Here is a 16,104-nt window from a genome sequence, read left to right as displayed (position 1 = left end):
TGTTCGGGGAAAACACTGCCCATTCCCAACCACCTTCCTTCCAACCATGCAACATCTGTTGCTTTGGAAAATGCTAATTATCCTGTAAATTACGGGTCTCAAAAGCATTCTACAGCATTTTAGGCCAGACTGTAATCACAGCCTCTTGCCTTGGCTTTGGCTTAGCATCCCAAACTTGCAAGATTGACTCTTCAGCCTAAAAAAAAAAACCCCATATATATATATATATATATATATATCAATGACAGCTTTTTCATTATACACTTGGACTGAAATATTTCTCCTGTGTTTTGTCTTCACCCAGTACGCAGCACTCTCCCACCATTTGCACTGCGTACCTAACACAGGAGGTCCCTGAAGGCCACCGAGCTCAGGAAGCAGCACTGCTGATAGAGGAATGTGTTGCTACACGGCTCTGTCCCCGAATTAACTGCGTGTGTCCTCTCCTATCCAACGAAGTGTCACGTCTGGAGATTTCCTTGGCAGGTACTTTACAGACAGATGCACATCTGCCCAACACATCCCTCACGCTGCCAACTGAACCATGGTCAAGCCTCATGGAGTGGGAAGCCAGTGGCATCACCCATATGTGGGGCACCCAGAGCCCCCTCCTCATGGCCTCTTCCAAACTGTACCCATGGGATTACCAAAACGGCTCCAACAGAAAACGCAGTTATATGCTAACTTCTCAGGTGAGTTAACTGCTGCCTGGAGTTGACAGGAAGGTGAAACCTCTCAGGTATAGCTCCAGCTTCCCACAGGGCCAGTGCACCCCCTGCCACCTCAAAGCTGAAATAAGCGTTTCTTCTCAGAAGTGGCACTAACAACCACTTCAGCCACAGTCTGAGGGAACAACTCTCTCTACCTGTGCAAGCCACTCTCTCTACACTCAATTTTTGGCATCCCTGTTGAGACTGTACACACGCATACTATTATTGCTGGCTCTGATGATGTTTTTTGGTGGTGTGGATACCTACCACCGGGGAAGGCATTTACTAAAGCCACTGGGCCAACCACAGGATATCAGTCTCTGATCACTAGCTATTTGAGCTAAATATCAACCATTAAAAGAAAGATTAAATGTTTATCAATCCCTCACCATTCAGTGAGTGAAGGCCTTTCAGATTTCTATCCTGCTCCAGCTGACAGCAAAGGAAGCAGCTTGGAAGGCGAGACACAAGGATTACTGTCCTTAATGAAAGATGCCACCTACACGAGCTGCACATCTGGCCTCGGTTCACAAGCACTCAGAAGCTGGATTAATTATTGCTCTCTGAATTAGAGAGCTCTTTTGAAGGGAGTTCCAGGAGCAGCCAAGGCATGGAGGAACCGCAACTCGGATTTCTCTATAAATCCAGCATTATCCAAGTTCATACAAAGGACCCGGTTTGAAACTACCCTTGCTCTCCATACCCCTAGGTGGAGTGGTGTAGGAGGGATCTAACCAAACAGATGTCAGAGTCCCCACAGGAATTTCCTCCTTCAAGGTAGCTTTCTACACACAGGCCAAGTCAAACCTTTGCTTCCTTTCTCCAGCAATAAGCAATTGCTTATGGGGGCCTGTGCTCTATGAAATGCTGGAAGGAAAACATTGTTAACTCCACTATTTGCTCCATGGTGTGGAGGAGTAAGGTTGAGCGCTGGCGGCTCTTTCAAAAGATCAGAAACAACTGAGCAGGTGTAGGCAAAACGCCTCTACTAATTAACGTCATACACTATATACATGTGAGCCAGGAGCTGAGCAGCTTGTACCAGCTGCACGTCAGTTTGGTTTCCTTTCTGCATAATATGAAGCACTGCACGTTGTTTACAGCCAATTCAGAAGTGCTGCTGAACTGTCATGTTCCATTTATATGTACATACATACACACCCCTCAAATCATGGCTTCCTAGGTGATTTGTACACGCCAAGGTAGCATTCATTGCAAGTTAGGGACAATGCTCTCTTCCCAAACTTGGCAAAATCAGAAGATGTTTTAAGGCTACAAGGAATAACAGATCACTGTCATTAAATATTAAGAGATAAAGACCATCCCTGGCAAGAACACTTGATAAAGAACGGGAGCCTTTCAGGCAGCCTAGCAGAATAGCTTATGGATCAGACCAGCATTACCAGCGCTGATGAAATCATGCCTTACAAATTTTGGCATCTTTTATCAGTAGTTGTTAGCCAACAAATGCTCATACTATTCAACGTTCCTGTACAGCAGGAGTCTCCATGTATAGCATTTCCTATTGGCCCAATGCAACTCGAAGAGGTCATCTCGGTGGCCAAGAGCTCAAAGGGGTATCGCTGCAGTTGGAGCTCCTGGCCCTCACAAGTGAACCCAGCGAGGCCTGAGGCAGTGAAGGGATCTGCTCGTGCAGATGGGAGTGAGCGGCTAACCTCCCTAACCACTTTCTAAACTCCCTCTGCCCTCAAATTTAGAAGCCTTTTATATAAACTTGAGGCATTTCTTTCTGCTGGTGTGTCACACACTTCATCATTGCTAACTACAAGGCCCAAGCGTCCATCTCTACTTTGGTTTGGGGACCAGTATCAGCAATCGGCATGAAGTGAGACAGCAGGGAACCAGACTGCATATAGTCTCTGCTGTCACTGAGTAATTTCTCATAAAACTAAACATTTTAACACCGACTATTAAAGAATTTTAGTTCTAAAGATTAACATTTTGTCACAGATACCAGAAGCAGACAGCCTCCTACCCATAGCAAAGCCTTTGCCACCCCATCCAACTTCCTTGTGCCACCTAAGCCCTCCTACTTACCAAGGTCAGTCAAGTAACAGGCAGCACCTTTTTTAAATCTCTACAGAAACTAATCAGGTGTATTCAAACTCTTTGTCCTTGGCTTCACCACCTTCACCTCTGATTTGAAGTAATGGCACGGTTTCTCCAGCAGGCAAAGCTCCCACTGATGTTATCCCATCTGTCTCTTTGGATAGCTCTACAGCATAGCTTCAGCTTGCTGTCCTATGTGCATTTTAGCTAAAATTCATCATCACGCAACACCTTTACGGCATAAATTCATCTGCACACCCCTTTCTCATATGGCAGCAAGCCGGGAAAAAGCAAGCAAGCAAGACTGACTTATTTGGCTTGATACAAAGCCCGTTGATGTCAGTGAAAACGGCGGGGGGGGGGGGCTGGAAATCACAATCAGAACTAGTTAAATGCTATCCTTTCAAATCACATGTACATCAGAGGGCTAAGAGAGACGGGAACATCCAGCAAGCCCAGGGCTAAAGCAGGCAAAGTGAACGCTCTTGTTTTAAAACGTGAAATTATCAACAGGGTTTTAAGACTAGTTTGTCTTTAAAGCAAAGCCCTGTTGTCAGGCTGACACAGCGTGGGTTTCATCAGCCCCGTGGAACAGAAAAAGTCATAGCAGCAAGAGTTGTACAACACTAATCTTGGAGCTCACTTGCAGTATTCCTCACACAGTGCACGCATAAGCAAAAGCTTCATACATGTCTGAACAAAGAGGGGAGAGGCCTTATTTTGGTTTGAAAAAAACATGGGAAACAGAACAATGAGGAGCTGAAATTTTCATTGAAATTCTTTTCAGTGTGCCCTAAAAGAAAAAGGCTACAAGAGTATATGAAAAACAACTTGTGACTTCTCACAGACAAGTGGTAAATTTTTATTGTTCTGGCCGTTTCCAGAGACTGCATTAATTTTTACGCACAGAGATATCATCCCTTGTACTGTGCACAGCTCCCAGCGCCCAGCTGCTTTATAATCACCGGAGACGATGCTGGGGTCCAGCATCGTTGGACTGGGTTCTCCCATAGGCTCTGCCAAAGGTTTACCGTATGCCTGGCAAAAAGCATCTCCCCCATGGGGATGATGTCCTCTCCCAGCTGCAGCGGGTTTAACTCACCAGTGCAACCAGCGATGCCATAAAGCACCCAGTGGGACTTATTATTGCTGTTGTTATTGTGACCTGACTGCATATTTTTCATCCTCCAAATTTCCTTTCCTGAAAACAGCTCTGCCTTTAAAGTAAAATGGAAAAAGATTATGTAAACCTTTGAAAGCCCTCTCATATTTCTACACTTCTTCTGTTCTTACACAACACGCTTGCTCCACTGAGGAATGCAGGTGTGAAATTATGGGAAGGACCGTGGTATTCTTGCCTCCCCTGCTAGACGTGGCTGACCGACCGTACCTGTGCACAGGCTCTCAGGGCAGGAGAGAAGCTCCCAGAGTTTCAATGCTCTGTGCTGGACCATCCTGCCTCAGCCTCAAGACATGTCTATGTTGGACCACACTCAGCCTTTGGGCTTGCCTTCCCTGGTGATGAAGTTTGCCATCACGTGGTCCCGTGTCAGGAGGAGAGATGTCCCTCCATCAGGATCACACTCATTTCTGCAATACAGAATCCATGACCTGTTCTAAACGTTGGACCAGATGCTGAAGATGACTGCTCTTAGGAAGACCCCGATTATACACGTTTGTCATTATATTTCAAGTAATTCAGGTAAATCCAGGTAAAGTTTGCAAGCCAGAAGATGCAAGAGCTTTCATAGCAAGCACTTAGGCTGGCCATGCTTGGATGCAAACTTTGTGCTCCAAAACAAGAAGTTTTTCTTTGTTATTTTCTACAGTTCTTGACCTCTCTTCTCCATCCACGTTCTCCTGCCTTTCAGCACACACTCCGAACGGCCAGCTTCCTACGACGCATGCAAAATCAGTACAGCTGTTTCCTCGCATCTGAACATTTCTCAGTTGTTTACAGTGAACGAGAGAGATGGTCTTACAAACCCCTCTGCACGCCACTCCTCACCGCGCCTATTCATCGGCAGACGTACACGCTGTCCCCGAGCCCAGGGAGCACCATCACCAGCCTCTGGCTGAGCAGCAGGTGACAGAACTGCCTTCCGAGAAAATTTCCCTGAAGAGTGGAGGGGAAAAAGTCATTTGTTGGAATATTCATTCAAATGTAGACATAAGAAGTTTTCACCAACACTCTAGACGGTGCATTAGCACAGGTATCAAAGGAAACGTACATTTAAAACCAACCGCTGAAATGAAATTATGTTGCTCAGTAACGTATGTAATCCAATCTAATAGCAGAAATGATGCCGCAGATATAAACACTAACCAACGCATGCATAGTCACGTGTAAAGGCAGAATACAACTTAAAAGCAACTACTTTGATCACTTAATTGTGACAGTGATTAAAAATCCCTAAAAGTATACATAATTTTAGACTTTTACAAGTAAAAACGGTAAAGACTAACTTTATTCCAACTAATACACTGTCACGTTGAGTTCTTCACTCAGCTCAAGTTCTGACGGTATCAGTGTTTTTCTTTCATGAACAGTCAAAAATTTCAACATATTCATGCAACCTTTCAAAGAGCAACCTGAAAAAATAATCTTAATATTTTACATTTACAGAACAGTTCAATATTCAAAAGTGCTTAACAAACTATGACTTTTAATGTGGCTTTTAAATTATAATTAAATTAGATTTCACTTTATTTTTATGTTTAAATGGAACAACTGCTGTTGAAGCTGCACCATGGGAACAGTAGTAATCCAAAAATGACCTAATGACTTAAAATCCTGAAAATCTGTAAAACACAGCCACCTCTGGATTTCAAGTCACACAGTGGTTTGCAGAGCAATGAGAGGAGAGGACACCAACACGAGGGCAGTAAGTTCAACCTTTTCTCTAATAGCCACAGAATTTCACATCTTACTGATTTGTCCACACTTTGGTACTGCCATAGCTCTCACCCTCTTACCTATGTCACCCCAGTACCCATCGCTCAAGGTTTTTTCTCCCCTGCATTATAAACCTCTGGGAAGACCCCCCACACCCTTTCACTCTCGTATCTTCCCAGTGCCATCAACCCCAGCCTCAGCTAAACACAGTCGTGCACAACCCCCAATGCCTACCGCTCCAGCCTACCACTGAGTGCCATCTCCATCCACTTCCACCTCTGCTACACCTCTTTCAATCCTAGTTTAACCCCTAAACCACCAATATGGTGGTCTCACTTAGGATTCATCTCACCCGCCACAGGCAGCGATCCCATTGCAGCCACAGGGTTGTCCCACCTCTATGTTTCCTCCCATGCTTGGGGACAACATGGAGAAATGCAGGTGCAAACTCCTCATTAATAAGGCAGTCATAATTAATAGCCTTGTGTTTGCCTTTAATATGGTCCGTTTGTCCAGTCTGTATCACAGTTCATTTACGATTTTTCTATATTTGTGATAATTCAAGCTTTTCCCCCACCCCCTTTTTTTTTTTTAAAAGGACGTAACTTTACCAATTTACTGCCAAATACACTGCCAATTTTTTCAGTAACAAAGTTGTTGAGAAAAGACTGGACCAGGTCAAAAAGCCCCTCTGATTAGGCAGACGTGGCTTTCGACACGTGCCAACTGCACGTTTAACAAGACAACAGCCTTGTTAGCATCTTCAGACAACTCCTGCAAATTCCTACTTGCATTTCCACGGGTAGGATACTGCATGAATTAGAAGGCATGATTAAAAATGATAATAACAGAGCTGAAACAATATCCTGTTCATCATTCATCAAAAGAAAGAGAAATACCTGCCTTGGGGCTGTAATAAGACAGAAAGTGGGACAGGGAGACCAGTCCTCCCCCAGCAGACTCTGCAGGAAGCATTCCAAACATGACAAATTCACTGTTCACCCAGCAGATGAAGTAATGACACTAGTATTTGTCCATAAAATGTAATTTAGCCAGACTACTCCAATGAAATCAGAAGCTTTAACACTATAAAACTAGGGAGTTGGAATATTTTTACCTTATTAAGGAAGGGGATAAAAAAAAAAAAAAAACCCGAAACATAAGCTTTCATTTTCCCTTAGCTGAACCATCACACTGTGGTCTTTGTTTTCAGGAGTGAACTGCACAGCCTCCAGCACTAAACAATTTGCGTAATTTCTTCTCAGAAGCACACACCTTGCCAAAAGCCTAGTGCCAGGTGTAAAGTCCACACTCGGGCTTATCAGTACATTAAATAAAATCTTCTTCTCTCTCAGCCTAACCAAATACCTGAGGGCAAGCATCAGCGTGGATTCTTTCCTGCTTCCAGCCCCTGTCTCATCATGTCCCATGCCGCAAGCGCTTGGGTGAAGACGTCAAGCCAAAGCTTGTCCATGCAAAGAGTCAGTCAACAACTACAAGCACATCTGCCAGCAATGCAAGTTTAGGCTTGGTTGTAATACCTACATTTAACTCCTGCCAGACATTAGTGATACAACATCCAAGGCATGTATTTAGTCGGTGTCAGTTCCTTTTTCGTATGTAACATGAATCCTAAAAATAATTCTTTGGAAATTAAGGAACGTACTATAGTTAAGTCAAACTAATTCTGAACTTTATTTTGACAAAACAAGCCTCTGCAAAAAGCACATAACAATGCATATGTTTTTATGAATTCAGGAATGACAAAATGCAAACAAGTCTTTAAAAAAAATACATGCGTCCGTGCCATGTTTGCAGCTAGAGGCTCTGAGAGCACATGAAAATCCAAAACTAAAACTGAGTAGAAACAAAAGCAAAGTTTTTTCTTCTGCCTTAACTAAGGGAAATATAAACAGTGAAGTATCAATAGCAAAAAGTAGATTTTTTTTTTAAATAACGTGCTGTAAAAAGCAAGAATAAAATTCACCCTAAAGCCCCCTAAACCTCCAAGAGTTCAGAATAAAAGTGGGGTTTTGCACACCCATCAGTAAAACCACTCATGCATGAGATTTCTGGGGCACAAGCTTTAAGCTGAGTCTCATTTAAAATGCTTCCCGGATGAGAAGTTATTCTCACACTGTTTTCACATGAAAATACGTATTACTGTTAAGGGACAACCGCGTGGTACTCTGCCACCTCTGGAGTTCATTCCTCAGTAACAAGAACCAAAGGCATGACTATTAGCTAAATTAGAAACTGGTCGAAGTACAGCTAAACTGGCTGCAAAAGGACTTTTTTTTAAAAAAAATATATATATATTTGTGACAAGTTATGTTCATTTTTGTAGTAAACAGCAGGGTCTTCTTACACGTTCTTGGAAGACGTGTCGTGCTACGGCAGCTGCTTATAAAACCCAGTAAATGAGGTAACGTGCCAAACTTCATTTGAAACCAAACCATCTTTTGTTTCCCTGGATGATGACATTAAATAGGACAGAAATGGCTACCTGCACTAGGAGTGTTCAAAGACTAACCTTTTTTTTTTTTTTTTTTGCCATTAAAATATAAATTCAATTAGTTACTTTCATGCTTAAACAGAACTGTCGCTGCTGAAATTGTACTCCAGCGATAATTGCAATCCAAGAGTGATCTAATTATATACAAGTCTCAGTGGCTGCATTCCCACGTTGCTTCCTACAAGCCGGATTCACTACAATACAACTTGTAAGTGAAAACCACACCGTTTGCAATCATCCTCCCTTAAGACTGCATGGCTTTATATATGTTTAATGAGGACGGAGTCGGTCTATTAGTAAGCTTACTATAAAAATGTGAGTTTCTACCTACCGTTAAATACAAAAGAATAGAAAGGCACTTCAGCTGCATATAAAAAAAAACAGTTGATGGGCTAAACTGTACAAGGGAAAGAACATTCTTTTAATTAAGGTACTGGATTAGGATTCAAGTACCAGCTTTACTTTTTGGCTCTGCCACCAGCTTCCTGTGTGACCCAGGGCAAGAAATTTCATCGCTCCACAGCTCGGTTTTTCATCTATAAAATGGACAGTGACATTTCCTTCTCCTGGCCTGTCTGCATTTCGGTTGTAAGCAATTACTGTGCGCTGGCACGTTGCCTTGGACAATAAGTATCCGATATTAATTGAAGCCTCTGGGTAGTACTCCAATAAAAAGCTAAAATCGACTCGTCTCCCTTTCACAGGATCCTAACAGAGTTTTGCATCGCCACCATTTGCCGCTACTGCAAGCCAGCACATTTGAATCCCTGCGCAAAGCCCTCCATACAGCCTGCTTAAGCCCCTGTTTTGAAATGGAGGAGGAAGAGAGAGGAAAAGGCAGTCGACTGGGGTATCCCAAACATCTAAAGAACAACTTTGTCCAACACAGAATATCCTGGCCAACTCGACTGGACAATTCCCCACTAACGCTGTCAACATGCACAAGTATCCTGTGCAATACAGAGAGGCTGCCGATGACTTGCTCCTTTTTCCTTCAGTATTTTCTACTCCCATTGTAAAAAATTCAGTGCGATGGTTTTGCCAGGTTTGTAAATTTGAATGAGACCATCTGAGCCGAGCTGACTATTTTAAGAGGGTTCTTGCAAGTAATTACAAGGTAAAAACGAGAATACTTCACACCTACATTCTGACTGAAAACTACTCAAGCCCTGCTGGCTCCAGGCTTTTAATTGTCAAAAGAGTTCAAGGTTTGGAAAGTTATTGGCATCAAGTAATACTGGATATTCCTAACTAGCATTGTGTCATTATTTGGCACGATTTTTGCTGGGATACCTCCCAAATCTGTGACATAATCACAGGGTTCTCTACATTACACCATATAGTCAGATGCTCATGTTAGTGTAATATGTTACCACGTTTAATACCATTTGCTATTACTTACACTTAATCAACTCTGGAACCAGTTAAACCATATAGGAAAAGCAATTTCAGAGGCTTTCAACTGACAGTTTTCCACACACAACTTGACCTAAAATTACGACCTGAAGTTTGTAAGATGCGGTCTACATATGCAATTGCCTCTAAACAAACATCCATAACTCTCCGCAACCCTGTGGGAACTGAAAATTCATATGAAAACAGAAAAAAAAAAAAAAAAAAAAAAAAAAAGGCACAGAATTAACTTCTGTAGAACTCTCTTAACTAGAAAAACTGTCAGAGTTTCCCCTTCTGGCCAGTCTTAATTTACTGCTTCAGCAATTTTATGCCCAACCTCCACGATTATTACAAGCTTTCGGCAACACAGAAATGGCTGAGCTCTCTAACATCAATCCCCCTTTCAGGCTGAAGTCCCAATGCAGTATCTCTTGAAAGACTCACAGTAAATTCAACGGAGGTATCTTAGGGTGCACATTCCCATACATATGTTTTCAAAGTAAATGAACAGTTTCACTCATCAAATTCCATGCAAAATGGAAGTAAAGTGCTTAAGTACACAGAACTCCAAAATGCAGGTTGTGACTTGCAAAAGTCACTTTTGGACTTCTGGTTTCCTATCTCACAGGGCCCGGGCATCAGAAAATGCTGAATATTTGCCCAGGGAAAATCAGGGCACCTTTGGGTGCCATCAGCTGGGTACCGAGCACCCCAAATCACTAGCCACTTCTGAAAAACCTCATTATTTACTTTTCTGCCTCTCTATAGAAAGGAACAGACATTTAAATAAATGACACAATCCTGAATACCATTCCATTCATTCGTGCAGGTCACTATAATTTACTGCCAGAAAAAATAAGCTTCTGCATAATATTCCTCAAGGTAAGAAAAGGCTTAAAGGGGGAGAGGAGGTGAGAGAGCTTCTGACAAATATTTGCTCAAGTGACCGCATCATCCACGGACACATTTGCTAGAAAAAATGGGTGAAGAAATTTACGGTCAACGTGAAACATGCCAGATTGGGACTGGGTGGTAACGAGGAAAAGGAGCAGGGGACAGAGAAGGGAACGGGAATTTTTAACCAGTTTTGTTTCAGCAAGTGAAACTCCCAATATTGCAAAACTGACTTTTTCCTCCCATCTAGCCTACTAAAAAAGTTTTAAGCAAAACCAAAGTTGAGTCAACTTAGGCTCCCTAGACGATGAAGAAAAAAAACCCAAAATACCTCCAAAAATTCCACAACTCATCATCTCCTTACACTCTTCCTGGGCCAGGCTCTGTAAATCGTGTCGCATCCCTGGCGAGCCCATGCGAGCAGCCCACACCCTCCGGCAAGGTGGTGGTCAGCAGAGGTCAGAGGCATGCAGAACACAATTCACCATCTCTGGCAGCCGTTGCTGCTGCACCCTCCATAAACTTTGTTTAAACAAGCATTCAAACAAAAATGGCTTTGCCAGTCGTTCGGTTCACCTCAACAATACAGAATCACAGAATCATATCGGTTGGAATAGACCTTTAAGATCATCAAGTCCAACCATAAACCTAACGCTACCGAGCCCACCACTACACCATGTCCCTAAGCACCTCATCCAAACGTCCTTTAAATACCTCCAGGGATGGAGACTCAACCACTTCCCTGGGCAGCCTGTTCCAATGCTTGACAACCCTTTCAGTGAAGAAAAATTTCCTAATATCCAGTCTAAACCTCCCCTGGCACAACTTGAGGCCATTTCCTCTCATCCTATCACTTGTTACCTGGGAGAAGAGACCGACCCCACCTCTCTACAGCCTCCTTTCAGGCAGCTGTAGAGAGCGATGAGGTCTCCCCTCAGCCTCCTTTTCTCCAGGCTGAACAACCCCAGCTCCCTCAGCCGCTCCCCATCAGACTTGTGCTCCAGACCCTTCCCCAGCTTCGTTGCCCTTCTCTGGACACGCTCCAGCCCCTCAATGTCTCTCTTGGAGTGGGGGGCCCAACACTGAACACAGCATTCGAGGTGCGGCCTCACCAGTGCCGAGTACAGGAGTACCACCTTTACAGGGTATCCTTTACAGGGGGAATACCCATAGCTCACTCTACCGAGGATGACAAAATATTGCCAAGGCTATAAAAATCCTCACTGCTTTCAGTGTTGACTACCTAAAACCAAGTACAGGTGAGTTGGGTGGTTCACAGACAGGTTTTGAAGACTTATACATATTGGGGCTGGTGGTAGGGCTTCAGTCTGACGGCACCCCATCACAAAATTATCTTTTTCTTCCTCCGCTCCACGACGGCTAGCTCTCACTGGCATTTTCGTGGGGAATGTTTTCACTTCTTGCTCCCTGAGAACCTGGCACTGGTTTTCTTTTGGATTTGGGGGTTTCCACAGGTTTAAGTGGTCCCAGACAAAATAAGACACTACTGTTAATAAGCATCCAAAACAATGCAAGAGATGCATTTTTATTCATGTAAAAACCAATCAAGAAATGCGAAATGAAAATTTTGTCACTGTTTTGGTCATATAAACCCAAACTCACAGTAAGATTCTCCACAGAAGATAAGTTGGGCTGTCAGTCACCAGCCAAAAATAGCTTGCAATAATCAAATTAACTTTTGCTTTCAATACTGATTGAGCAAAAGTTTTATTCGCAGAGCTTGTGACGCTCAGATCATCCCATGAGCCTGGAGAGAGCAAAGCCCATTCAAGACATACTTCAGAAACTGCAGCTCAGATCCCCAAAGGTACTACCAGCAGGTCCTATTGTAACAGCCAAACTGATTACTTTTGGAAAGCAATGCCTTCCGAGTCAGTAAAACTGCTCACACCCGTCCAGGCTAATCAGCAAGAGTAGGGGTGAATGGAACTGGGTCCTGAGATTTCAAGCCCTAATTTCGCTAAGCACTTAAATAAATATGTGTAAGCCTTATTAAAGTCAACAGGATTTTGGTATTAAGTTAATAGTACTAAGCAGGTGCTTAATAGTCCTGCTGAATCACGGCTTTGCTACTACTAAGAATTCAGACAGCTTTTTAGAATTTGTCCTCAAGTAAAACCATTTCTTCACAATTTTTGTCGCCTATATTTCAGGGACTCCTCCTAGCCCATGCAACGGGCTACGGTCAGATCTCTGTTACACTGCTGTGAATGCAAAGTACCTTTCCTGAAGCTCCAGATCTGCGCTAGCTTCGCAGTCAATATCTAGCTTTTCATAAAAAAAAAAAATCGTTTCAGCTATAACAGCAGCAATCTAAAGGATCACTTGACAGTTTTCCTAACTGCAGCTATTAAAATTTGTGTTAGTACAATTGTACAAGTAATATTAAATTTTAATATTAATGATTAAAATTGCATCAGTATTTATTACTTGTTTGTCACAGTAAGCTTGTAGGTGTATCACAGCAACAAGAAATCACTTGCATACATGGATATCACACCTTTGCCAAGGCATGGGTAGATTAGTCCTACAGACACGAATGAGACAGATGAATATATGAAGTTATGTAGCAATTGGTTATGTAGTGAAATCTTATCTTTAGAGTACTGTGAAATCATCTTCAGAATTAATGTAAAAAGTATCAGCTTAGTTCTAAATGTTTTAACAGAGAAACTCATTAATTAAAGACATCGTCTTACACGTGACAGAGTTTTACTTACCAACAACGTCGAGATGGTACGTGTGGTTGATGGATCCGTACTGGTTTTCCACTATGCACGTATAATTTCCTTTGTCAGACGGGACCACGCTCTCCATGATGAGACTCCAGTGCTGGTTGCGGACCTGGCAGGTTGTAACCAGAGAGGTTGGGAAGTTCACTAGCATAGTTTCACCCTCTCCCCCTCCAAAATAACTGTTTTCTGAATAGTTAACCTTTCATAATCCATGTTTAAAAGCCTCTTCTGTGTTCGTTTGACGGTTCTGGACACTGAAATACTTTATTCATTCCTGATCAGGTACAGCACGGCTGCAGCAGTGAAAGCTTTCACGCATTCCGCTATAAATTCACCTCGTCCCTGACCTGAGCACCGCAGACATCGGTGCACACTCAGTCCTACCAGGCTTACGAGGATGGCACCAATTAGCAGCAGCAGGCTTTACCTCTCAATCCACTCTAAAGCAAATTCACACCCTCAGGGTATTTCCCATCTGTCTCCAAACAATCATCTGATAATAATAACTACCAGCAATACGGGATGGATATGATATCCTAACGTCTAAGTCTCCGTCTTTCTCTAATAGCTCAATTACACAGCCCGCATTTTGGCGAAACAAAGTACGGAAGGGCAACGTTTGGGATCCCTCCCACAGACAGAGTGGCCACATCTCTTGCTGCTCTGGGGTACCACAAGAAAGAAATGAAGATGCTGCATCATGAAAAATAGCTGAAGAAAATCCTCATGGAACCAGAGCATAAGGATATACATTTATTTCATACAATCCTTCTTGGACAGAATGTATTAAAGGTGCTGATTCTGTTCCCACTTGAACTCAAAAGGAGCGTTGGCATTGGTCTTGCAGAAAATAGGATCCAGCCCAATACTGGAAGGATATAGAGTCATCCGGTACACATATATATTTCCTGCATCAGAAGTTGGCTCCCAAAATGACCTGTTGCTGGCTATCCATTAATCCCTTGTTTTAACATTACATTTTTGACAAAGCGCTCAAAGATCTTAACATTATGTAGCTGTAATGTACAACTTTGAAACTGCAAAGGACGTATTTTAGCAAATGGAATAAAAATACAATCTGGTACAGTCATTTTAATCAGCCAAATGGAAAGCAGTAATTCAGTGCAGTACACCAGAAAAATTTATGGACCATTCAGTGACACTTCCAGTAAACTACACATTCTTAAAAGATCATTACAGCTGTAGGTCTGAAATCCTGCTTCATGCCTGACTATTGTGTAGGTCCCTATCCAGCAGGAAAAGGCTACGCAGGGCTGCGTCCCCAGTCCCAAGAGCTCAGCTCTCACACTTGCTGGAGGTAAAAATGCCTTCAGTTCAAAGCCTGGAAGAAGAGAGTCCTCTCTGTAAGGGCCTCCTGGCTTTCCTAGTCCCCCGGGCTAGTAATTAACTCATTAGCTAGTTATTACTATTACTGTCTAGTTACGGGCTAATAATATTAGCTAACGACTGGCCGTGTGAGCTTTGAAAAACAAAGAAAATGTAGACCAGACTCCAGCAGCAGGTGAAGGGCATGGATGCCAACCAAATGTCACAGAAATGTGTGACAACATCACCCCAAAATGTCCAGCCCAAACCTACAGCTCCTTTCCCGAGCCCCCCATGCTGGTGGTGTACATCAAAACCATATAGGGATTTTTTTTTTGTATGAAGAGCTAAGAAATAAGTTTATAAAGCTAGAAAGAGCTTATCAGGGTTATTTTACTGTCTTGTTACTCTGCTAAGCAACTTTGAAAGTCAAAGTTTGGGTCAGGAAGTATTACTGTCATAAAACACTGGTAAATAACAAATACAACAGCTACATATTTTGAATATTTTACTTCTTTATGAGCTATTTTGGGGGATACTTGGTCAAAGTGACCTGAACTTTTTGCCATTACAAGTTACACCACACTTCTCAGAATGAGAGCAAGTGTTTTTAACCTATTTGACTGCAAAACAAGGAAGAACTGATCATGGCTTTGCGGAAGTTAAAACAAAATAAAACTTGGTAACAAGCTGTAAGTAATTAATTTGATAGGAAAACACAAGAGATTGTTTAGCATTCAATAAGAAAACATTAACTTACAGCCACAAATGGATATATGGGATGGCAATATTAAAAAGTATTCGTGCAATTTCCCTTCTTCTAACTCCAATGAGAAGAGATAATATCTTTATAATAAAACAACAGCTTAAGCCTCTTCAGTTTAAGCTAAACAACTGCTGTAGAGGCCCAAAGCATTTATGACACATCGTCACACAACTGGATTTATGTCATGAATCTGGATTCAACTAGATTCAGCTTGTTGGCTTACTGCTTTCTGGTCACAAGTGCAGCATTGCAAAGCCCAGAAAAACTCCCCTTTGCTGGGGATGACGGCATCTTCTCCTGCTGAAGGCTCCCAAATTGAACCTTTCATTCTCAGACACGCGACGGTCCTGCCACATCCCTGCAACCACGCAGCTTGCAACACCCTGATCCTACAGGCTTTGTTAACGTGGCCTTTTTAAGCAACGTGCCGTCACTCCCTAGTCCCGATAAAGTCTGTATTTGGGCAGCAAAGCTGGTGCCCTTACTGACAACCAGCACCAAAATCACACCAGTTTACATAAAAGCTAGTTTCAAAAGAGGTTCAAAGCAGTGCTTCCACAGTACGCCGGTCTTACACCAGCCTTCTGGGTACGGATGAACTACAACAGCGATATTCATTTCTGGGGGGAAAAAAAAAAACCAAACCAAACCAAAAAAATACCCACCCTTGTGACTGAAGTTGTAAATAGATGGTCTCTTTGGTAATGCAGGTTAAAGCCATCTGCTCCCTCCTGGTTGCTCACTAGGGCCCTTCTAACTGAAGACACCAGTGCTAC

At 42.7% G+C, this 16,104-nt stretch overlaps 1 protein-coding gene across 3 annotated transcripts in view; it reads right to left on the bottom strand.

Annotated features, from left to right (window-relative positions):
* The window catches only part of FGFR2 (fibroblast growth factor receptor 2), an 87,226-nt gene that overhangs the window by 37,580 nt on the left and 33,542 nt on the right, over window positions 1–16,104 (bottom strand). For all 3 annotated transcript variants that reach the window (XM_075504423.1, XM_075504424.1, XM_075504425.1), the window contains one exon: window positions 13,222–13,345. In XM_075504423.1, coding sequence (XP_075360538.1) covers window positions 13,222–13,345 — 124 coding nt within the window. The remainder of the gene's footprint in view (window positions 1–13,221; window positions 13,346–16,104) is intronic.

The sequence above is a fragment of the Mycteria americana genome, chromosome 6, assembly GCF_035582795.1.
Source record: "Mycteria americana isolate JAX WOST 10 ecotype Jacksonville Zoo and Gardens chromosome 6, USCA_MyAme_1.0, whole genome shotgun sequence".
NCBI classification, from domain to species: domain Eukaryota; kingdom Metazoa; phylum Chordata; class Aves; order Ciconiiformes; family Ciconiidae; genus Mycteria; species Mycteria americana.
This window is presented reverse-complemented; position numbering and strand designations above follow the sequence as displayed.